This window comes from Amia ocellicauda, chromosome 21, assembly GCF_036373705.1.
Source record: "Amia ocellicauda isolate fAmiCal2 chromosome 21, fAmiCal2.hap1, whole genome shotgun sequence".
NCBI classification, from domain to species: Eukaryota; Metazoa; Chordata; class Actinopteri; order Amiiformes; family Amiidae; genus Amia; species Amia ocellicauda.
Window position 1 is genome coordinate 6,206,376 of NC_089870.1, and position 20,911 is coordinate 6,227,286.

At 39.4% G+C, this 20,911-nt stretch overlaps 1 protein-coding gene across 1 annotated transcript in view; it reads left to right on the forward strand.

The window, feature by feature from the left end:
• btbd7 (BTB (POZ) domain containing 7) overlaps positions 1-20,911 on the forward strand; it is a 71,225-nt gene that overhangs the window by 22,753 nt on the left and 27,561 nt on the right. The window contains exons 2-3 of the mRNA XM_066694491.1: positions 7,153-7,357; positions 11,695-12,777. Of these exons, the coding sequence (XP_066550588.1) occupies positions 7,276-7,357; positions 11,695-12,777 (1,165 nt within the window). The 5' untranslated portion in view covers positions 7,153-7,275. The remainder of the gene's footprint in view (positions 1-7,152; positions 7,358-11,694; positions 12,778-20,911) is intronic.

The window sequence follows — 20,911 nt, forward strand, 5'->3', positions numbered from 1 at the left end:
GGATACTCTAACAGTCACGCAGGATTTAGAAGGTCCGGATCTCTCTTGCACATTTATTATATTTTACAACAATTTAAAAATCCCTTAATTCAACAGGATTTGTAGGCATGGGAAGTTGGAACTGCCAACCATGATAACTACTGTATTCATTTAAATATTATTTCCAACAACATTAAATCAGTATGTAAAGTAAGCCAGGTGTGGTAGCAAAAGATCATGCACATATGAGAGCATCTATCATTTTGATGCAGTTGTAGCTCCATTTTTATGGTCACTGCAAGCCCCATCTGGCTGACAGTTTTGTGGAGCATGCTGTAATATTGTCTTGGAGTTGGGCATTTTTCCATCAAATTGAAACTGCACGAGTGTTTCATAATCTTTACACCCGGCCATAACCTCAGTCTAGGTGCCCAATGGTCTCATTCCCAGGGCAGTAATCTAATCCTGTGTCACTCGGTGAACACTTTGGAATTTAAAATAAGACGCTGGCGGAGAAACAATCACCCCAAACGATGGTACTCCTAAATGTCTTTCATATCATGTCATGTTATCGGTCTTCAGGATGCCATGCACATAGGTCTTTGCAAGCACATACTTTGTTTTGTGGCTCCCGTTCATAGCGCATTGTGGAAGCAGGGACACTCCTACCCATTTAGGCAATTTAGATACAGGATCCATATAAATGATTGATATTCTGAAAGATCGTTTGTTAATAATGAATTACTAAGGTTCTCGTCCGTCTTTATATAATTGTGTTCCCTATTGATGTCCTCCGTCAGATCTTCCTAACTAGCTGATGAAATTGGTATCCGTTGAATGCATTAAAAGATCATGGTTGCACAATAAAATGTCTGAATCAGCATGTTAAATCCATCACAATTGCTTTGTGATTTGAGGCTGGTTGAGTGAAATGACATCTGCAGTCTGTTATTTGTTTACCCTGCGAGAGGTTATTTAAGAAGAGGCTGACAGGATGTTTTGGTGGAGAGAACCACACCTGCACCGTGTTGTGAGAACGGGGAGTTGTCAAGTTCTTTAGAAGGCCCCTGCAGTATCAGTACTGTATTTCACCCCAAAGTGTGTCATCAGGAAGTGTGTGTGTGTGTGTGATTTCCCTGTTAATCCAGTGCTGAACAGTTGACCTGATTCATAAGGTCATATATCTAATTGCCATAGACGAGTATTGATTAGCTTAATTGAGGAGCTCAGACCTAAAGTAGCGCTCTACTTTATGTACTTTTGGATGTTCTGTCAATGCTGGTGCCGTCGTGGTATGTAACAATGCAATATCAACAGTTGCATCATTTAAAAGCTTAACCTAAGAAAATGACAAAAGAACCCATAGAATAATGGAATTGAAAGAAAAAGGTTTTCCTAAGCCTTCCATTTCCTTCCATTAAAAATTTATAGAAAAATATCTTTTTTTTTTTAAAGGGGTTAGCCTATATTATTTGAAGGTGTGTGCAGTACCTTAATGCGCAGGCATTTTGAAATCAAAGGCACTGAACAAAATGTAATTTGACATTAAAATGTACATCTGTGAAAACAAAACAAACATAACAGTTTGAATATACCAGCGGGAATAAATTAGGCCTAGATTTGTTTCAAAGGTTTGCTCTGTAACACCACAGATGAAGAGCATTTAGTTGTAGTCAAAGGTATTTACAACCTTTATGTGAAAGAAACAGAATGTAATATTGTGAAATAAATGCAGTTTAATTCACAATCTGTATGGTACTGATAACTGTAAAGTTAATAAACCTCCAATCATATGGTATCGTAGTGAAGCAGGTTACCTAAAAAACATTTTTTATTGGGTGCACAGATCTATAACTGTTCTTGAATAACCATCTACAAAAGGCAGAGAAAAGCTGGCTTTGGGATGCTGTTGTTGTTCAAATGTTAATCAATAGCTACAGCAGGTTCTGGAAAGAGAGAGAAGGGGGGATGGGAGTGAGATGGTGTTAATAACCAAACATTCATATTCTTTGTTCCCATAACCCCTTTTCAACAGGTAAATGTCAAGGTACCCAGAAAGCACGCTGGGCTCTCAGGTTTCGGGGTGGGGGAGGGTCTGCAGGAACGCGTAGGGGATTAGTCGACTCGCAGCTGGCTCAGTGCTGCTCGGCCCTGTCACCTCTCATTAGTGCCACATAATCCAGCCTGCCTTTGCCATCGGGAAACTGTCACACAGACTGTGCGGCCCCCCAATCAGTAGCAAACGCACAAACAGGGAAACAATTGAACAGTAGGGCCTTTATGAGGAGGATTATAAAATGGACATTGCTTTTGCTTACTGGCCTGGGAAATTGTTGTCCCCAAACACAATTAACTCTCTCCAAAAAAGAAAAGTACATTGGACTCTTTTGGGGGCAGTCAATGAAGAAAAAATTGGTGTGTGTGGCAGCTGTAATGCTAGCGTGCAATTCTGCATTGTACTTTGACATGCAGTTTGCCTATCCTGTGGTCTGAAAAACCAGACTGCCTGTTGGAAGGGTAAGAGGCTGTCTCCACCAGATTGTAAGGCTAAATCTTTTTTTTTTTCTTCATTATACAACTGTTTTAGGAGTAATTTTAACTAGCATTTTTTCACATCTTTTATAAATCTCAGATGTATACACTGTGTGTGGTCCCGTACTTTTGCATTTATTTTTTTTATTGTGATACACACAACACTAGACTTAAATAAATCATCTTTTCCTAAAATCAAATTGGATCATTCTGTTGACATCAATAGAGTGTGGTTTGCAAGCTATGGAAACGGGTTCAGGCCAGCAGAGCATGTTGCCCTGCAGATGGGAGACGCACAAGAACCGATGTCTGTAATGTGGCTTAGGTAGAATACAACAAAGTCTTCAAAGGCAGCCGAATTTCCTAGTGTTGACCGTTAACCGGCTTACCTCCTGGTAGACGAGAACAATCGGCCGTTTGAGTAGCGTGGAAACGGAACCTTGAAAACATCCTGCAAATGTCAGGTCTCTATGACGAATGACGTCGTCTTCCCTTCTTCTAAACCCACAGACGAGCATCAATCGAAACGGACTCCTCACCCCTCACAATCTCAGTTGTTGACTACAATGAGCAACACTGATTCTGCCTCATCTGAATGTATTGAGTTTCAAAACCTCTGACCCCTTGTAAAAAGGTATTCTAATATCAGCAGACGCTAAGCTTTATTCAGCTATGTGTGCATGTCTTGTGTTTTACGTGGTAGGAGTTTTTTAGTTTTATTTTACTACTTTGTGGTTTGAATAGAGTTCTGTAGAATTACTGATTTTTAATATGGTTTCCATCAGCATTAAACTTGTGTGATTGAGTCCCACCCCCCCTCTCCATTTGTTTACTAAGTGGTGCTTAGTGGCCTCTCACTAAACCTGAAGTATTGTGTGTAAGATTTGTGTCTTTTAAATGGAGATTGAGTTTTTAACAGCTTAAGTACATTTGTGTGTAAACCAAGCAGAAAACCGATGAACTAATCTCATTTGTCATCCTGTGTGTCATACAACATGCTCACAGTCGAGTGCAAGTGACTGCATTTATTGCACATCTGTTCTGCTCATTCTGAAGGTACCAAAACCACAGTCGTATTTGGCAGAACGAGGGAATTACGGGGTAGCTACAGCATGAAGCCAAAGATAAAAACAGATTTCCCATTGAGGAACTCCACAAGCCTCCCTCGAGAGAGTTCCCTCCAAGGAGAGACCGAGGCCGGTTGGCGTGGGTTCTGCATGAGTAATCGCAGGGTACTGGCTGGCTGTGCCATTCATGCTGACTGGGCAGAGACTGGGGCTCACCTCTTTTACTCTTTCTAAACTTTGTCTGTTGCACACACAATATGTTTACATACAGGATCTAATTGTAAACATTTAACTGATGAATTTTGCTCTATCCTTACAGTAACTTTTAAACTATGGGTATGAAGGGTGGGGAATAATACAAACCTATTTCTTACAGCCATACACATTTTAAAGCCACTACCATTGAATTTTTCTTGGAAATGGAGCCAATATCCATCTCTAAGGCTTTGAAATTGGTCAGGCTGAAGTATGAAAATGATCTATATTCTATAGAATCCAGGGATGAAGTATCTTCTTAGCCAAGATGAACTTCTCAAGAAGAGAGAGAGCGAGTAATTGAACTGGAGGTCTTGATCATGCCCCGCAGAGCTCTGGGTAGTTTTTATGTGTAGGTGGCTGAGGCCGCGTATAGTAGCAGTCTTTGCTTGTGTTAATCTCAGTTTACATGTCATAGGGGACAAGTCATCACCGGCACTTCTGCTTTGCTGTCAACACCATGAATGAGTTGAAAGCCTTCTCAGAGCTTCGACAATTTTCATGTGACCTCTCATTTCTTATTCAATTAGTGCTTGGTAGGCCCGTCTCCTGCACCACCTTACTGCAGGTCTGGCAGTCTAATCGTCATGCATTGTGACCGACAGCTGTCATCTATGGTCGTAGCATAAGTCATCCCCATCTGTGCGCTTTTGAGTTTTTTCAGTTGGTCTGGAAATCTGCTGATATAGAGAGGAGCTTCGAAGCACTTCTGAAATGTTCCAGTAAACGTTTAATAATTAGCATCACCGTAATTAATGAAACTATAAAACTATTCTGGAAAGGTTGAACATTGTTTGAAGTTAATGCAGATGTCAGTGCAAGAATGCTTTGGTAAGGTTGTTCCATTAGTGTGTTCTTTGTATGAAAATGAATTCACACAAAAATTTTAAACCATTACAGGGGGCAAGAAAGTATATAATACATTAGGTACACACTAATGGGACTATTAATAGCAATGTGTCACCAGAAGCTTTTTTTTTTTTTGTCAAAGGATGAAAAGAAGAGTTGGTTGCAGAGAATACTTTTAAAGACTTATTATTACAAAAAAAAGTGTACTGCTGTATATTAGTGTTTTAGTTGAAAAGATGCGTCTTGAGTAAGCGCCAGAAGGAGGTCAGGGATTCTGCTGTTTTGACTTCAGTGGGAAGGTCGTTCCACCACTTAGGGGCCAGGGATGAGAGGGAGCAGCTCTGGAGGAAGGGGAGTGGATAGGAGGCAGACTTAGTCTTCTGGCAACGGAAGACCGCAGTGGTCTGGGGGGATGTATGGGGAGACTAGGGTCTGAAGGTAGCTTGGTGCAGTGTGGTCGAGACAGTGGTAGGTAAGCATTCAGTGTCTTGAACTGAATGCTTGCTGGAATTGGGAGCCAGTGGAGGGAGTGGAGCAGTGGAGTAGCGTGTGCGAATCGCGGCAGAGAGAATACCAGACGAGCCGCAGAGTTCTGGATGAGCTGGAGCAGGCACGTAGTAGTTGCAGGCAGGCTGGCCAGGACGGAGTTGCAGTGGTCCGGGAGAGGACCAGTGACTGGATGAGCAGGTGAGTCGAGTAGTCGGTGAGGAAGGGACTGATTTGGCGTATGTTGCTCAGGAAGAATCTGCAGGTGCGTGTCAGCGTGGTGATGTGCTGGGTGTAGGAGATCGCAGGATCGAGGGTGACTCCTAGGTTCTTAGCGGAAGAAGGAGAGAGTGTCGTGGATTACAAGGGGATTGAGATGGAGAGGTCAGCAGAAGGTGAGGAAGAGAAAAGAGGAGATCTGATTTGGAGAGGTTGAGCTTCAGGTGGTGCGAGTGCATCCAGGTGAAGATAGCAGACAAGCAGGAAGAGATGCGAGTGGGGAAGAGGGGTCAGAAGAGGGAAAAGACAGGAAGATCTGGGCATCATCTGCATAGAAGGTGGTAGGAGAAACCATGGGAGGTGATGAGGGGTCCCAGGCAGCGAATATAGAGAGAGAACAGGAGGGGGCACAGGATGAAGCCTTGGGGTACGCCTGTAAGGAGAGGTTGGGGGGTGGATGAGGAACCTCGCCATGTCACTTGATATGTCTGGTCATTGAGGTAGGAGGAGAACCAGGTGAGAGCAGTTCAAGAGATTCCAAGGTCAGCGAGGCAGGAGAGGAGGATGGAGTGATGTAACTGAATATCTTGTTAATGGAAACATATAAATTTATTTTGAAAGCAATTAAATTAACCATTTGCTCAACCATATTCTGTTAGGTCCGAAGGTACCAATGGGAAAAGTCTTGAACATTCAATAATATATTAAGTGAGTTGAAACTCTCTCTACCTTTGCAGATGTATGATTTCACAGTCATTACAATCAAGCTAAATGTCTTGTTGCACATAATCTTAATGGCAAAATTGAAAGGAAGCATAAGATTAGATTAAGATTTTAGAAGTGATTTGTAGAGAAGCCTTTAATACACCCAAGCAAGTCTTCTGAATACATTAATAAAAGTCAAATCGAAGGCTGGAAGAGTAATATTGTGTACTATCTGTGCTAGCTGTCTAGTGTAATTCTAAGAAGGCTTCTTTTTATTGGTAATCATCAAACCAATGTGTTTATTGTGACTAAACGTATAATGTAAAAAATAAAAATAAAATTGATGTAGAGTAACAATTGTAAGTCATCCTGCATAAGGGTGTCTGCTAAGAAATTATAATAATAATGAATTGTTTTCAGTTGTCTTAAAAGGTATTGAAAGGTATCTGGGTCCATCGGGCAGGGTTTCTATTAGTGGGGGTGAAGGTACATCTTTATTTTATATGATTGCGTTTTGTTTTTCTAAATAAAATAAAAAGAAACCATGCAGAATCTGTTCTGTTGAAGTAAATCCTCACTAGACTAGCCTGACAGTTGAAAATGCCATTTGTTATCCATGTGGGAGGTTTGTTCCTTTAGAGGTGAACTCTCTCAAGACCACCAAAGACTTGTCCTTGAATTTCTTTTCTTTTTTTCTTTCAGAATAAGAAATGTACTATAAAATAGAAGCCTGGACTCTTCATTAAAAAAAAAAAAAAAAAAAAAAGAAACTAGATTTTTTTAGACCTTTTGTAATCAAACTACTTTCCTCTGATTGACTGTTTACATGGAGAAGGAACAAATAGAAGGTTAATAATCATTTGATGCCTTCACCAAATGAAATGGAAAAGCCCTGTTGTGGCCCTGTCATCCTGGAATATAGTGTTAGCTTCTTTAATTTCTGTGAAGGTCTTTCCCAGATCCATAATGCGTAACCATGGCTTGCACAGTGCATGCAGTAAGGTTAAGAAATGCCTGACTTGCTAACAGAATCCCTTCTTCCTTTGGTTTTCCTTCACAGGGATGGAAGTGGTACCTCCTCTAGAAGTGGCGGTTGAAGTACCCAAGTGTGCGGTGGTGAGCTGAAGGAGGTGTGAGGCAGAATGAAGCACCAGGAGTGGACGCAGCAGCTGATGTGAAGAAAATGGGTGTAAATGCGTCCAGCTACCCTCACTCATGCTCCCCTCGGATCGGGGGAAACTCACAGGCACAGCAGACTTTCATAGGTACAGTACTTCCATTGCATGTCATCCCAGATGCAGATGCACATGCTCGGTTTTGTCATTTTATTTAATTTTTTTATTCAGCTGTTAAAAAGTCAAATATGAATTGCTGAAGATGTATAGTGTGTGTTTTTCTACATAACACCTCAGTTCTTTATTGGCCATATGTTGATTTCCCTTTCTTCTAAAACAACATCCATCATGTCACCATTATGGAAATAAATTGTGTTACTGATGGACTAAGCACAAAAGCATAATGCTTATTTTGGAAGCTTAAAATCCCCATCCTATATCTTGCCTGCAATATTTGTTCTTTTCCAGTTCATTGACATCTGCAGGCTGTTTTTTCAGAACTTATTTTTCCCATTTGTGTGGACTCTCTTGGAAACTAAGTCTGAGCAAGACTAATTAACAATGAGTTTGGTTTCAGGGTCCTCTTCAGTAATGCAGCATTAATAAGATACATTTTTCGTTTCCTAGTGTACAGTATTCTAACTCCAGTCATGCAGTATTCAGTGTTCTGGTCGAATATCAGATTCTCATGAAATTATGTATAATGGTTTATTTCTGTAGCACAAATCGGTTCAGTTAGTGTCAAATTACAGCACATTCACTAGAAGAAAGCATATTTAAAAAGGCATATGCTCATAAATACTAAATAAATAGCTGAAAACTGAAGCAGAACTTCGCTTCATACACGCTTTGGTAATTTATACCTGAAAATTGCAGAAACTAATTCAGCAGAACTTTCTTAATGAGCCAAAACGCAGGAATCGGTATTTGTCTGATATGATATATTCCTGTTTCTCTAATGCACTTAAACACAAGTGTCTTGTGCAAGCATGATCTTTGTTTCCATTCTTTGGATTAAAAATTATTCATACTTTTGATTACAATTTGAATAGTGTGATGCATAAGCAACTGGGCAGTTCTGTATTCAGTTTGGCAATCTGCCTGGGATTCAATCAGTTGTCTCTGCAGAATTACTATACTATTTTATTTACCTCAAATGGATACACAAAAGGGATACAAACAATCTCCTACTCCTTGTAAACTTGCATATCTTCAATGAGCTGATCAAAATCATTTAAAGAATTGTAGCTCAGCTACATTAATCACTTTATGTGGGGTCATAAAAACGGAATAACGATAGACAATGTAAATACACTTTCTTACCTCCAGTTAGTTGCATGTTCCCTATACTAGGTGAATTTAGAGGATTCAGACTTCAGATGTAATGATTTTGAGAGATGTAACACTTACTGGAAGTCCAGATAATTTGGAAGCCTAGATATTTGCATGTCCATTTCTACCTGCTCCACTAGAAACTGATTATTACGATTCTTCCAAACTTTTTTCCCCAAGAAATGTCCTTAATCAAAGTAAAATACATTAATGGGATCCCTAACAGTGTAATGGTAATTAACCCCTGTGTCATTAAGCAGCATTTTAATAAAGATATCTAATTCATGCTTGGAAAATGAAGTTCAATTACCACTGAAATGAGAAATCTGAGCCTTTGATTAAGAGACTGCCAGAAGTGCTATTAAGGGAATATAACTTGGTAATGTGTTTCTACTACTTTAATAGTGTTGCCAGAGAAGGAGAAGATTCATCTACCCAATTCAGACAGAGCAGGTGAAAGTCAAAATTAAACTTTTTCACATTGACTTAAGCCCTTAACAGTCTCTCTGGCTCATTGTGGAGTCTGGCATAAACTTAACCTTAAAGTGTAATGGGCACCTGCTGTTTAAGTACACATTTTGCATGTAGAAAGATAATTAGTTAAACTTGTCATTTAGACTATAGTGTGGTTGCTGCAAAAAAGTTATTTAATTATCCTCCCCACCCCACCCCTTTAGTTTCTGTTTGCTTTTTAAACACTTGTGATTTAGTTTTTTTATTACAATGGGAAATTCTACAAATTTTAAAATACAAGGAGTCCTGAAATTTCATAATTTCCTACAGTGAGGGGAAAAAAGTATTTGATCCCCTCCTGATTTTGTATGTTTGCCCACTGACAAAGAAATGATCAGTCTATAATTTTAATGGTAGGTGTATTTTAACAGTGAGAGGCAGAATAACAGCAAAAAAATCCAGAAAAACGCATTTCAAAAAAAGTTATAAATTAATTTGCATGTTAATGAGGGAAATAAGTATTTGATCCCCTATCAATCAGCAAAATTTCTGGATTTCTGGCTCCCAGGTGTCTTTTATACAGGTAACGAGCTGAGATTAGGAGCTCCTAATCTCAGCTCGTTACCTGTATAAAAGACACCTGTCCACAGAAGAAGCAATCAATCTATCAGATTCCAAACTCTCCACCATGGCCAAGACCAAAGAGCTGTCCAAGGATGTCAGGGACAAGATTGTAGACCTACACAAGGCTGGAATGGGCTACAAGACCATCGCCAAGCAGCTTGGTGAGAAGGTGACAACAGTTGGTGCGATTATTCGCAAATGGAAGAAACACAAAATAACTGTCCATCTCCCTCGGTCTGGGGCTCCATGCAAGATCTCACCTCGCAGAGTTTCAATGATCATGAGAACGGTGAGGAATCAGCCCAGAACTACACGGGAGGATCTTGTTAATGATCTCTAGGCAGTTGGGACCATAGTCACCAAGAAAACAATTGGTAACACACTATGCCGTGAAGGACTGAATTCCTGCAGCACCCGCAAGGTCCCCCTGCTCAAAAAAGCACATGTACAGGCCCGTCTGAAGTTTGCCAATGAACATCTGAATGATTCAGAGGAGAACTGGGTGAAAGTGTTGTGGTCAGATGAGACCAAAATCGAGCTCTTTGGCATCAACTCAACTCGCCGTGTTTGGAGGAGGAGGAATGACCCCAAGAACACCATCCCCACCGTCAAACATGGAGGTGGAAACATTATGCTTTGGGGGTGTTTTTCTGCTAAGGGGACAGGACAACTACACCGCATCAAAGGGACGATGGACGGGGCCATGTACCGTCAAATCTTGGGTGAGAACCTCCTTCCCTCAGCCAGGGCATTGAAAATGGGTCGTGGATGGGTATTCCAGCATGACAATGACCCAAAACACACAGCCAAGGCAACAAAGGAGTGGCTCAAGAAGAAGCACATTAAGGTCCTGGAGTGGCCTAGCCAGTCTCTAGACCTTAATCCCATAAGAAATCTGTGGAGGGAGCTGAAGGTTCGAGTTGCCAAACGTCAGCCTCGAAACCTTAATGACTTGGAGAGGATCTGCAAAGAGGAGTGGGACAAAATCCATCCTGAGATGTGTGCAAACCTGGTGGCCAACGACAAACGTCTGACCTCTGTGATTGCCAACAAGGGTTTTGCCACCAAGTATTAAGTCGAAGGGGTCAAATACTTATTTCCCTCATTAACATGCAAATCAATGTATAACTTTTTTGAAATGTGTTTTTCTGGATTTTTTTGTTGTTATTCTGTCTCTCACTGTTAAAATACACCTACCATTAAAATTATAGACTGATCATTTCTTTGTCAGTGGGCAAACGTACAAAATCAGCAGGGGATCAAATACTTTTTTCCCCCACTGTATGTAGATTAAAGGCATAGATATCGTATTGATACTATGTCTGAATGAACAGCTTTCAAAATCCATCTCCATAGCTGTTTGTAGTAGCTGTAGTGCTTTGATGAATCCTGTATCTATATGTCATTTAAATCGAGTAAATGTGTATTTTCCAAAAAGGGGATTTAATTGGATTTTCTCAAACGTTTATCCTGCTAAATTCTATCTTTTCACAAATTATTTTGTTGTTTTTTGGAGATGTGCAGGTTGATCAAATCTTGTTAATTGAAAGCAGCGATGCAGCTCAGGAATTTCAGATTAAAGACTATTTAATGGGCAGTTGTTTTATACATCTATTTAAGCCAAAGGATCCCCCTTCTGCCCGGAATCTAAATGGAAGTTTAATTTCAACATAATTAAGATTCAGGAAATACAATGGTCCTTGTTTTTCCACCGTGGGGAACTTCGCTCCATGGCAAATCTGGAGAAATTGGTTCCATCAAAACAAATAGAATGCTAGATATATTTTGTTTCTTGGGAATTATTTTTTAGAAAAGGGACTGCTTCAATTTATTTTATCTACAAAATCTTCACAGGTCTATGAAATTCTGTTGCATACAAAACATGTTCCCTCAATGGCTAACTGACATTTTCCCAAAATTGATTTTACTGTGTTCATTAGGTATTAAGATCTGCTCTCTACCTTCTGGTGAAGTGGGTCAGACTTTGTTTTAATTCTCTCTTTCATCCATCAATGTTTACTATTCTACCCAACAAAACTAATGACTGTTGGGGTTGGGTGCTTGTTTCTTCTCTGTAGGAACCTCCTCCTACTCTCATCAGGGCTATGGCTGCGAGTCAAAGCTGTACAGCCTGGAGCACGGCCACGAGAAGCCCCAGGACAAGAAGAAGAAGAGCTCTGGCCTGGCCACTCTCAAGAAGAAGTTTATCAAGCGCCGAAAGTCCAGCCGCTCTGCTGATCATGCCAAGCAGATGCGGGAGCTACTGTCGGGCTGGGACGTGAGGGATGTCAACGCCCTGGTAGAGGAGTATGAGGGGACAGCTGCTTTGAAGGAGCTCAACTTCCAGGCCAGCCTGGCCCGACCAGAGGCCTTCACGCTACAGAAGGACCTGGCTGACCTGTACGAGTACAAATACTGTACCGACGTCGACCTGATTTTCCAGGACACGTGCTTCCCTGTGCACCGGGCCATCCTGGCCGCACGCTGCCCCTTCTTCAAGACGCTGTTGTCTTCCTCTCCGGAGTACGGAGCGGAAATCATGATGGACATCAACACCGCAGGCATCGACATGCCCATGTTCTCTGCACTGCTGCACTACCTGTACACCGGAGAGTTTGGCATGGATGACTCGCGCTTCCAGAACGTGGACATCCTGGTGCAGCTCAGCGAGGAGTTCGGGACACCGAACTCCCTGGACGTGGACATGCGGGGCCTCTTCGACTATATGTGCTACTATGACTCCGTCCTCAGCTTCTCCTCTGATTCGGAGCTTGTGGAGGCATATGGGGGCAGCCAAGGCTGCCTGGAGGAGGAGCTGAGGGCCCACAAGGCCGTCCTCTCAGCCCGCTCCCCTTTCTTTCGCAACCTCCTACAGAGGAGGATACGGACCGGGGAGGAGATTACGGATCGGACGCTGCAGACCCCGACCAGGATCATCCTGGATGAATCGATCATTCCCAAGAAGTACGCCAAGGTCATCCTCCACTGTATGTACACGGACGTAGTGGACCTCTCCTACGTGCTGCACTGCAGTCCTTCGGTGGGCAGCTTGAGCGAAGTACAGGCTCTGGTTGCAGGCAAGGGAAACATGAGCCGAGCAGAAGAAGCCATGGAGCTGTACCATATAGCGCTCTTCTTGGAATTCAACATGCTGGCACAAGGTATGTTACCCTAGCTCCCACCTTCAGTTTTCCCATTTTGTTTACTGCTTAATTCATTTACAAGATGTCAGGCAGCGTGACTCAGTAGCTATCCTGTGTCACATTATATTTGGCTTGCTTTCTGATTAATGCTGGAGATGGAAACTTGGAATCCCCCCCACATGCCACTGAAAGTTACTCTAGATGGTGCAGTGATTTTGATTTGGTTAGGTTTCAAGTGTTGTGCTTTTTTTTTTGCCTCCCAGCGCATTTAGGCTTAATGCTTTTATTTGTTTTTAGAAGTTGACAATGTCCCAAATCAACAAGGTGTTTTTCTGTCAATAGCCTAACTGTTGTCTTGTTTCTTTTGGCTTTCTGGCCACTGTGTAGTTCTGGGCCTATTCTTTTGAGGAAGTATTGTGGTGACATTATTTATAATACTGTTTTACTGAAGTATTGACATTCAACATTTGAAAGATTTGGGCGGAAATGTTAAACATTCTGCTTAACGATGTATTCCTTGAAGGCGTTAATGACTAACTAGAGTTTATTGTAATAAGTTGAACCAATGAATTTTAATCCCTGTCCCTGTTTATGGTAGACCTTGTGCTATGTATTAAAGCTAAGACAATTGATTTAGTTGACCTTAAACCTCTTTGACCGATCTTTCCTTCTATATTTTTGTTTTCTTGAAAATGATTGCTCCAAGCTCTGAGAATGGATTTTGAATGGATGACTTATTGCCTTCATAAAATGGGTTATTGATTAGCTTTTTGTTAAAGAGAAGACTTTACCAGTAGCTGATTCGTCCACGCTGTATGATAACCTGCTTTATCCTCTGCTTTAAAATGGTTTAATTTCGATATGCTTTTGTAACAATAGGCCTTGCTTTACGACTGGGGAGAGTCCATTTGGGAAGTATAAAGATCTCATCAAGTATTTCTGTATAGATGTCTATTGTATGTTCTATGTATTCCCAAAGGCTTTGTTTGTCTTTGACACTCATTGTATCGATTGCAAATGTCACTCCTGCAGATGACCGCCATAAGCAGACACGACATATTTTAGGAAAAAAGAGAGAAATAAAGGACGTATTATGTGTATTGCAGTGGCAAAATGTCTTTCTGCGTTTCAGAAAATAAATTTGTTTCGTTGCACAAGAATAGGAATATTACCGAGCCGTTATCCTTTTTCATCTTGGAGATTTCAATGACTCAGACAGCTGTGAAACAGACTGAAATCAAAGAATGTCTGCTTGCAACTCGGTAAAGATTTTAGGAGCCGTCCCATGACAGAAGTAATTCCGTCTCCTTAGGTAGCTTGATAGGGCATAGTTGTTTATGACCCGCGCCGTCAATATCTCTCATTGAGCGCATTGATCCAGGCAGTTTCTAAGCAGTGGCAGTTAGCCGACACTAGATGAAAGCAAGCCCCCCAACCCATTTTGTCCCAAGTTCTGTTTTAAATTATACGTTCAGTAACAATGCAATATCAAATCAAATGAGGAGGCTTGCAGATTCCACTTGGAGAAGTTGTAAGCAAGTGGTTTACCATGTTGCTTGGCTGCCAGCGATACCACAGTTGTCTTCCTCCTGCCACTTTAGTTCTGTTATTAACCCCTCGTTTCATGTTCTGTGTAGAATAGTATTCAAAAATGCACCTTGTAGGTTACTAGCAACCCTTCATATAGAGGATGCATGCATTATAAGAGAAAAACTAAATAAGACCCAGATTCAAACTGTGTATTGTATTTAAAATGTCTATAGGAAAAAGAAAAAAAAGGGAAATTCTCCAGCCATTTTCCACCTCCCCTTCTATTTTTTTTTTTTTTTTTTTCCTTAAACTTCCACTCCACCAAAACTAAAGATAAATAAATAAACACAGATGTTCAGGATTCTTTGTCATTCTTGTGAACGATTGTGGCGAATTAAATGGCAGCTGTAAAAAGTTTGAGAACCCATTCAGCCGTCCCCCCATTATCTAATTGAGAGTGGTGCTGACCAAAAGAATGAAACGAAAGCAGTTTGCCAAAGGATGAGCAAAAAAAAATACATCAAAACTCATGTGTCTGGAAGCTTTAGAATTTCGAGATGTTGGGAAGTACCACGAGTCTTGCGGTTGAGAAAAGGTTTCTGAAATGTCTAGGGGTTTGTGGGTAGAATATTTCCGGAGGACATTCCCTCTTGAATGAAGTCTACCAGTCTGAAAAAGGTGAAGCAGATGCTTCTGAAAGGGCAATACATTGAACACAGCTGTGAGATGGTACTCAAAATAGCAACTTTATCCTTTTCTCTTTATTTTTTAAATTTTCTTTACTTAGACATCGCTTTGATCATTTTCAATACAATATTTGCTATTGGTTACTTTTTCCATTATTTTTGCCTTTTTAGACACCCATCTGCAGAAAAACTATGAATATTACAAAATCAAATGTGGAATGACAGTGCTTTATTATTTATTTTTGTAAACGACCGCAATCTCTACTTAATTCACTGTAGTTCCTGATCTCAGAGATATAATGTAATGGATTTACTTGATCATACCTTATTTAGTCCATCTTTAATTTGTTTCCTAGTGTTGTGATAAGTTAGTGCTAAAGAAAAGGAACCCACTTGAAGTCAGTCAGTCAGTCAGTCCATGTTACCCATCAATCTATCTACTCAGTCCAGTTAAAAGTTTGGTTTCTAACTGCAAAGTGTCCCTGTAGTGACCCCCCCCCAATACTTTAAACTCCTGACAGTTTGGTTAAGCTGGATAAATGACCTCTATCTTCATTTCATGAACTGAACATGAACTGCATCTTTCATAATGCACCTGTTATTTAATGGCATTCATTTTTCTCCCCTCCCAATCAGATCTTAACTTCAGTGCTTTCTGCTTATCAATGACAAGTGCAGATCAATAAGTGTCCTCTGAGCTCTCAATCTGAAGATTCTCCGCAATGGATCAAGCTAATCAGAATTTTTTGTATTATTATTTTAAATTATAGATATTGGACCTAGAATTGAATGTGACACTTGTGAAAAAATGTCTCCACAGTCTGTGAGGAGATTGGGACAGTGAGCACCCCATTCAGGGCAGCTGTTGTATTTAACAAAGTGATCATGCCTTTATAGGAGTGCTCTCCATCTTCAAAAGTGTCTAAAGGCGATGGCAGGACACAGGTTTTCATGCAGTATGTGCTAGAGGTTGACTGATTTATCAGGGCCGATAACAGCTTTTTGAAACTATTTTTGGGGTTGTACACATTCATATCCTTGTTATAGGGGATTAACACGGCCTCTATTGGTGAAAACCATCACTGACTCCTCATGGAGTTTATTGTCCCGTGTGACTTGGCTCAGCGCACAGACGCTGCTTGTCTGGAACTTCAAACTGATGCTCGCAAGGTATGCATACAAGTTGTCAATAAAAGTTGTCGTGACAGTCAATCAAACATTGAAAACAAACAAAATAAAATGGAAGGTACTTTGTTCACGATTCTGGCAGTATTATAATAGCACCTTTGTCCCGAAAACCCGCATCCGCTGACGTTTCAGAGCTTTCAGACTACAAAATATACCCACCCGATTATTTTTTTCTACCAAGAAATACGGTTTCCAAGGGGATTATACCATTTATTTGAATGGGAAGTACAATAAATATTTATGTCCCCCAAGTAGTTTAGTTGTGAAGAATAACAATTGCTGCGTTAAAACATTTTTTATGAAGTTATTGTACACTCGGAGCAGTGTGGGTATTTAAATCAGGGCATTACATTTTTTTACATTTGGATCTTTTCTCATTTCTACGGAGTTATTTGTAGATTCATATTTCTGTTTATGAACCTGTTCTTTTCTATTTTTTGAATCATATTTATCTGTGTAAATCAAGTGCGTGGATTACACACATTGGATGTTTGTGTACATGGTGACGTGCTAATATGATTGCAGAATTATATTCAAATGTTTCCTTTGCTAATCCTGTTGTAAAAACAACAGCAGCTGCCTTTATTACTTGTAAATGCGACACAAAAATCTTTAAATAAAAGTAATACAATGTGTAGTGCAGTCATGTGTTTATTTTATGTTTACATCTACATTTATTTTTATTTTATTTTTTGAGAAATAAGAAAGCAATTCTACAAAAAAAATCTACAAAATGCAAAGCGTGAGATTGTTGTTGTGAGTGTTGTCTCTGTTTTAGCAGAGCCACCACATCTGCCAGTACTGAGCCTGTGTGAGAGGCGGGTCGGTCGCACAGCTGACCATGCCTCTGTGAGCCTCTCACCGCCTGCATCTACAGCTAGCACTTTTATCTGAAAATAAGTACCCAAAGTTTGTTATTACTGGAATTTAATTATTTGTAGTTTATTTTCATCTGTGATCCAAAAAGGGTAATGTTGAATTAATGCTGTAATTTTTTCATAAACTTTCCAATCAATTTAATTCTTCATAACTCCCTAATGTTTTTATCAAATTTTCACAATTTTATCATTTATTTGGAATTGATCTATTTTTTTATTTATTTATTATATTTATTTGATACTATATTTTAGTTCATACTGTTATTGTTTTTTATAATTAAGTTCAAACTGCTGCAATTTTACATTGAGTGCTATATATTTTATGCAATATATTGATTAAAGAAGGGAAAAAAATATATATAAATCGTCTGATTAATCTGATATCGGCTTTTCCCCCAACCCTAATTCTTGTTATCGGTATCGGTTTTGAATATCCACTATCGGTTGACCTCTAGTATGTGCGCAATTGTCAGAATTAAGCTAGGAAAGTTAGTTTGTTTGTGTGATGAACATTAATTTGTCACCCGTTTTGCATGTTAATTCATTCGCCCTCGGTTTCATTTGTGTTCAAAGTGTGTGTAAGAAGAACACGCGCATTGATGAAAGAATAATTGAATCCTTCACACAGAGCAACTGATATGTGCATTCTGAGTAGCTTTGACACATTTACAATTTTCATTCCGTCAGACAATGGCTTGGATTAAATGCAGCTGGAAATAATAAACTCTACTTGATAGTGGCTTTGTGTTTATCAGAGGCTTCATGCTTGTGCCCAAAATGGGCCAAGTCTTCAAAGTTCCATTATTTGAATAATATTAAAAAGCATTTAATCAAACCCAAATGCTAGGAGGCTTAATAGAACATGGAGACATTGTCTGAAGAATTTTTACTGTAGAAAAATTAAATGGGACCAAATGACATGGAAAACTGTCGGTACTAAATCTGAAATGTGCAGTTCAATAGCATAATATCACAGTAGCCACCATTGCCTGCTATTCTTTGTTTTTCTTTTGATTCTGATATGCTTTTTACTATTTGGGAACTATTTCATCCCTTTTTTGTATTGCCCTCTTGGGACTGCACTTGGGTGGGGGTATAGGGGTTGATGTTCACTTAATGTAAAGCATGTAACATTGTTAAAGGTAAAATTCTCATATAGGTGTCTGACTCCAGCTTTAAACCTTTTTATTTGGGCTTTTAACAATGTGAAAGTGATATTATTCAAAAGTAATGTCAGCAGTGGAATTGGAATTCATATGGTCTGCTTGGGCAATTGCCTTGCCTTGGTCTTCTAATACTCTACCCAATCCTTGTCGTACATCATTTTACTTATTTTTATGTTTTTTTCTATTCCCCTGACAGATTTAGAGCTTGCCTCAAACTAGCACACTGGCGTAGTGAAAGGCTCTGAGATTCTTTATACGACTTCATTCCCTTGAGATCTCAAGTATACAAATGTGTATTTTTCAAGATTTGCTTTTCCGGGGAGTCATTTAGAATCACCATCTTCCTGAAATTGCTTGTTCAATTGCTAGTTAATTATTTGCATTATGTTTTTGAGTGTCCACCCTCCACAATAACTGCTTTATTTTAATTATTTTTTTTTATAATATTTTCCCTTAGTAGTAGATAGATTTTCTTAGTGACCTTTACCATAATAGAAATGAGACCATCACAATTAGTAACCTACTTTAAGTATGCTAATAGTGTAATCATTCCATGAACTTTAATTACCATGCCATATGGTATCTGGAATTAAATGTATTTGGACTTCAGCCAAAGAATGTCTGCTTTTAAAATTAATAAAAACAATAAAAACATTAACACTCAAAATTAAAGAGGTGTGAGTTGCAACTTCAGTTTTTTTAAATTTGTCCTTATTCAATGTGGACAAGTGCAAGGTATTACATGCAGGTAACAAAAATGTCCACTATAATTACACTATGGGAGGAATAGAACTAGATGAAGTAAAGCTTGAGAAAGACCTAGGAGTCTACATGGACTCCTCACTTTCTCTATCCAAACAATGTTGGGGAAGCAATAAAAAAGACAAACACAATGTTAGGGTATATTGTCAAAAGTGTAGAATTGAGAACAAGGGCAGTAATGTTCAGACTGTACAATGCACTAGTTAGAGCTCATCTGGATACTGTGTACAGTTCTGGGCTCCACACTTCAACAAAGATATCGCTGCTCTAGAGGCAGTTCAGAGGAGAGCAACCAGACTTATTCCTGGTCTGAAGGGAATGTCCTACTGAGAGACTGAGGGACCTGAACCTTTTCACCCTGGAACAGAGGATACTATGTGGAGACTTGATTCAAGTCTTCAATATCATGAAAGGCATCGACCACATCAAACCAGAGCAGCTTTTCCAGATCAGCAGGGACACGGACCCGGGGACACAAATGGAAATTGGGCTTCAAGGCATTCAAGACAGAAAACAGGAGACACTTCTTCTCACCGAGAGTTGTCAATCTGGAACAAACTCCCCAGCGATGTGGTTGAAGATGTGGGAACATTTAAAATAGGTTGCATAGTATTCTTGGATCACTTAGTTATTAATGGACACCAAACGAGTACGATGGGGTGAATGACCTCCTCTCGATTGTAAACTTTATGTTCTTAATTATGATTTAAGGCCCTGCATTTTACGCTAGTTTTTTTTCCCCAATTGTAGTTCAACTGCTATCTCCTATGTGTCCCTGTAGCCACTCCAGTTATAATAACCAATTTTGTGGCGTATAAATGGTAATTGAAAAAAATGATGTTTAAAAAAAAAAAAAAAGAAAAATCGTGAGCTCTACACACAAAGACATCAGAATCAGAAAGCATTTCTCTGAGTGAATGCAGGCAACATTATCCATCTGGGGTTGTGTACACTAATGGATATAATTTATTTTGTACAACTTTCAATTTATCTTTGGACCAAAGTCAAAGTCAACAATGGACTGACATTTATCATCCGGAAAATGCAAAAAAACAAAAGGCTGAGATTGACAGCTGTGAGACTGTGTCCTCCAGTGAAAACACTAGGGGAAAGAGATATGACGGAAGCATTTGTTTGTGCAAATATTCCCCTGAAAAAAAAAAAAAAAAGATATTCCTAAACAATGTGCATTTCTGAACAAACTTAATCAAATGCTTAATCAAAATGTAATAATGTGACTGGATTTGTCTTCAGTAATGCCAATTATGGGATCAAGGCATACAATGGGGCAAATTACATTTAAAAAAATGAAAAGCACTATAGTACATCTCTCGAACATTTTTGCTTATGCCGGTTCTGCTTCCCCATTTACATGCAAGTATATTTTTGAGAATTTAGTCTTCTAAATGCATATGACCTTGTAAATAATAAAAAAAAAAATAGTGGGTTTATTTAAATATTACTGAATGTGCTGAAAGAGGTGCTATAAAGGATCATTCAACTAATGAACAGGGGTTTATAAGTGGTTTACATTGGACAGAGATGATGAAAGAGTAGGCTAGAATGCAAAGAGCTTGCAGTTAAAACTTGATGATAGTAGTAATATAATTTAATTATTACTTTTATAATAAGTTCTAATAGTAGTAGTATGTGAACAAAAGCCAACGGCACAACAATTCCCATTGCACGTGTGCACACTCTGTAGTCTTTCAGTCCCACTCTTGGAAGAAGTGGGTTATTTCAATAAAGGAACACACATTTTGTGAGTTATTTCAAATACTGGCATTCAGACGTTTTCAGATATGGGGGAAAAACCCATCAGTGTAATGTTACGCAATGTTAAAAAATAAAATATAAAAGGTTTGTGCTGGTTTGATATGATTTTGTTGACAAATTAGGGGTTCCTACTAGAAAACTGAAAATTAATAATAATAATAATAAT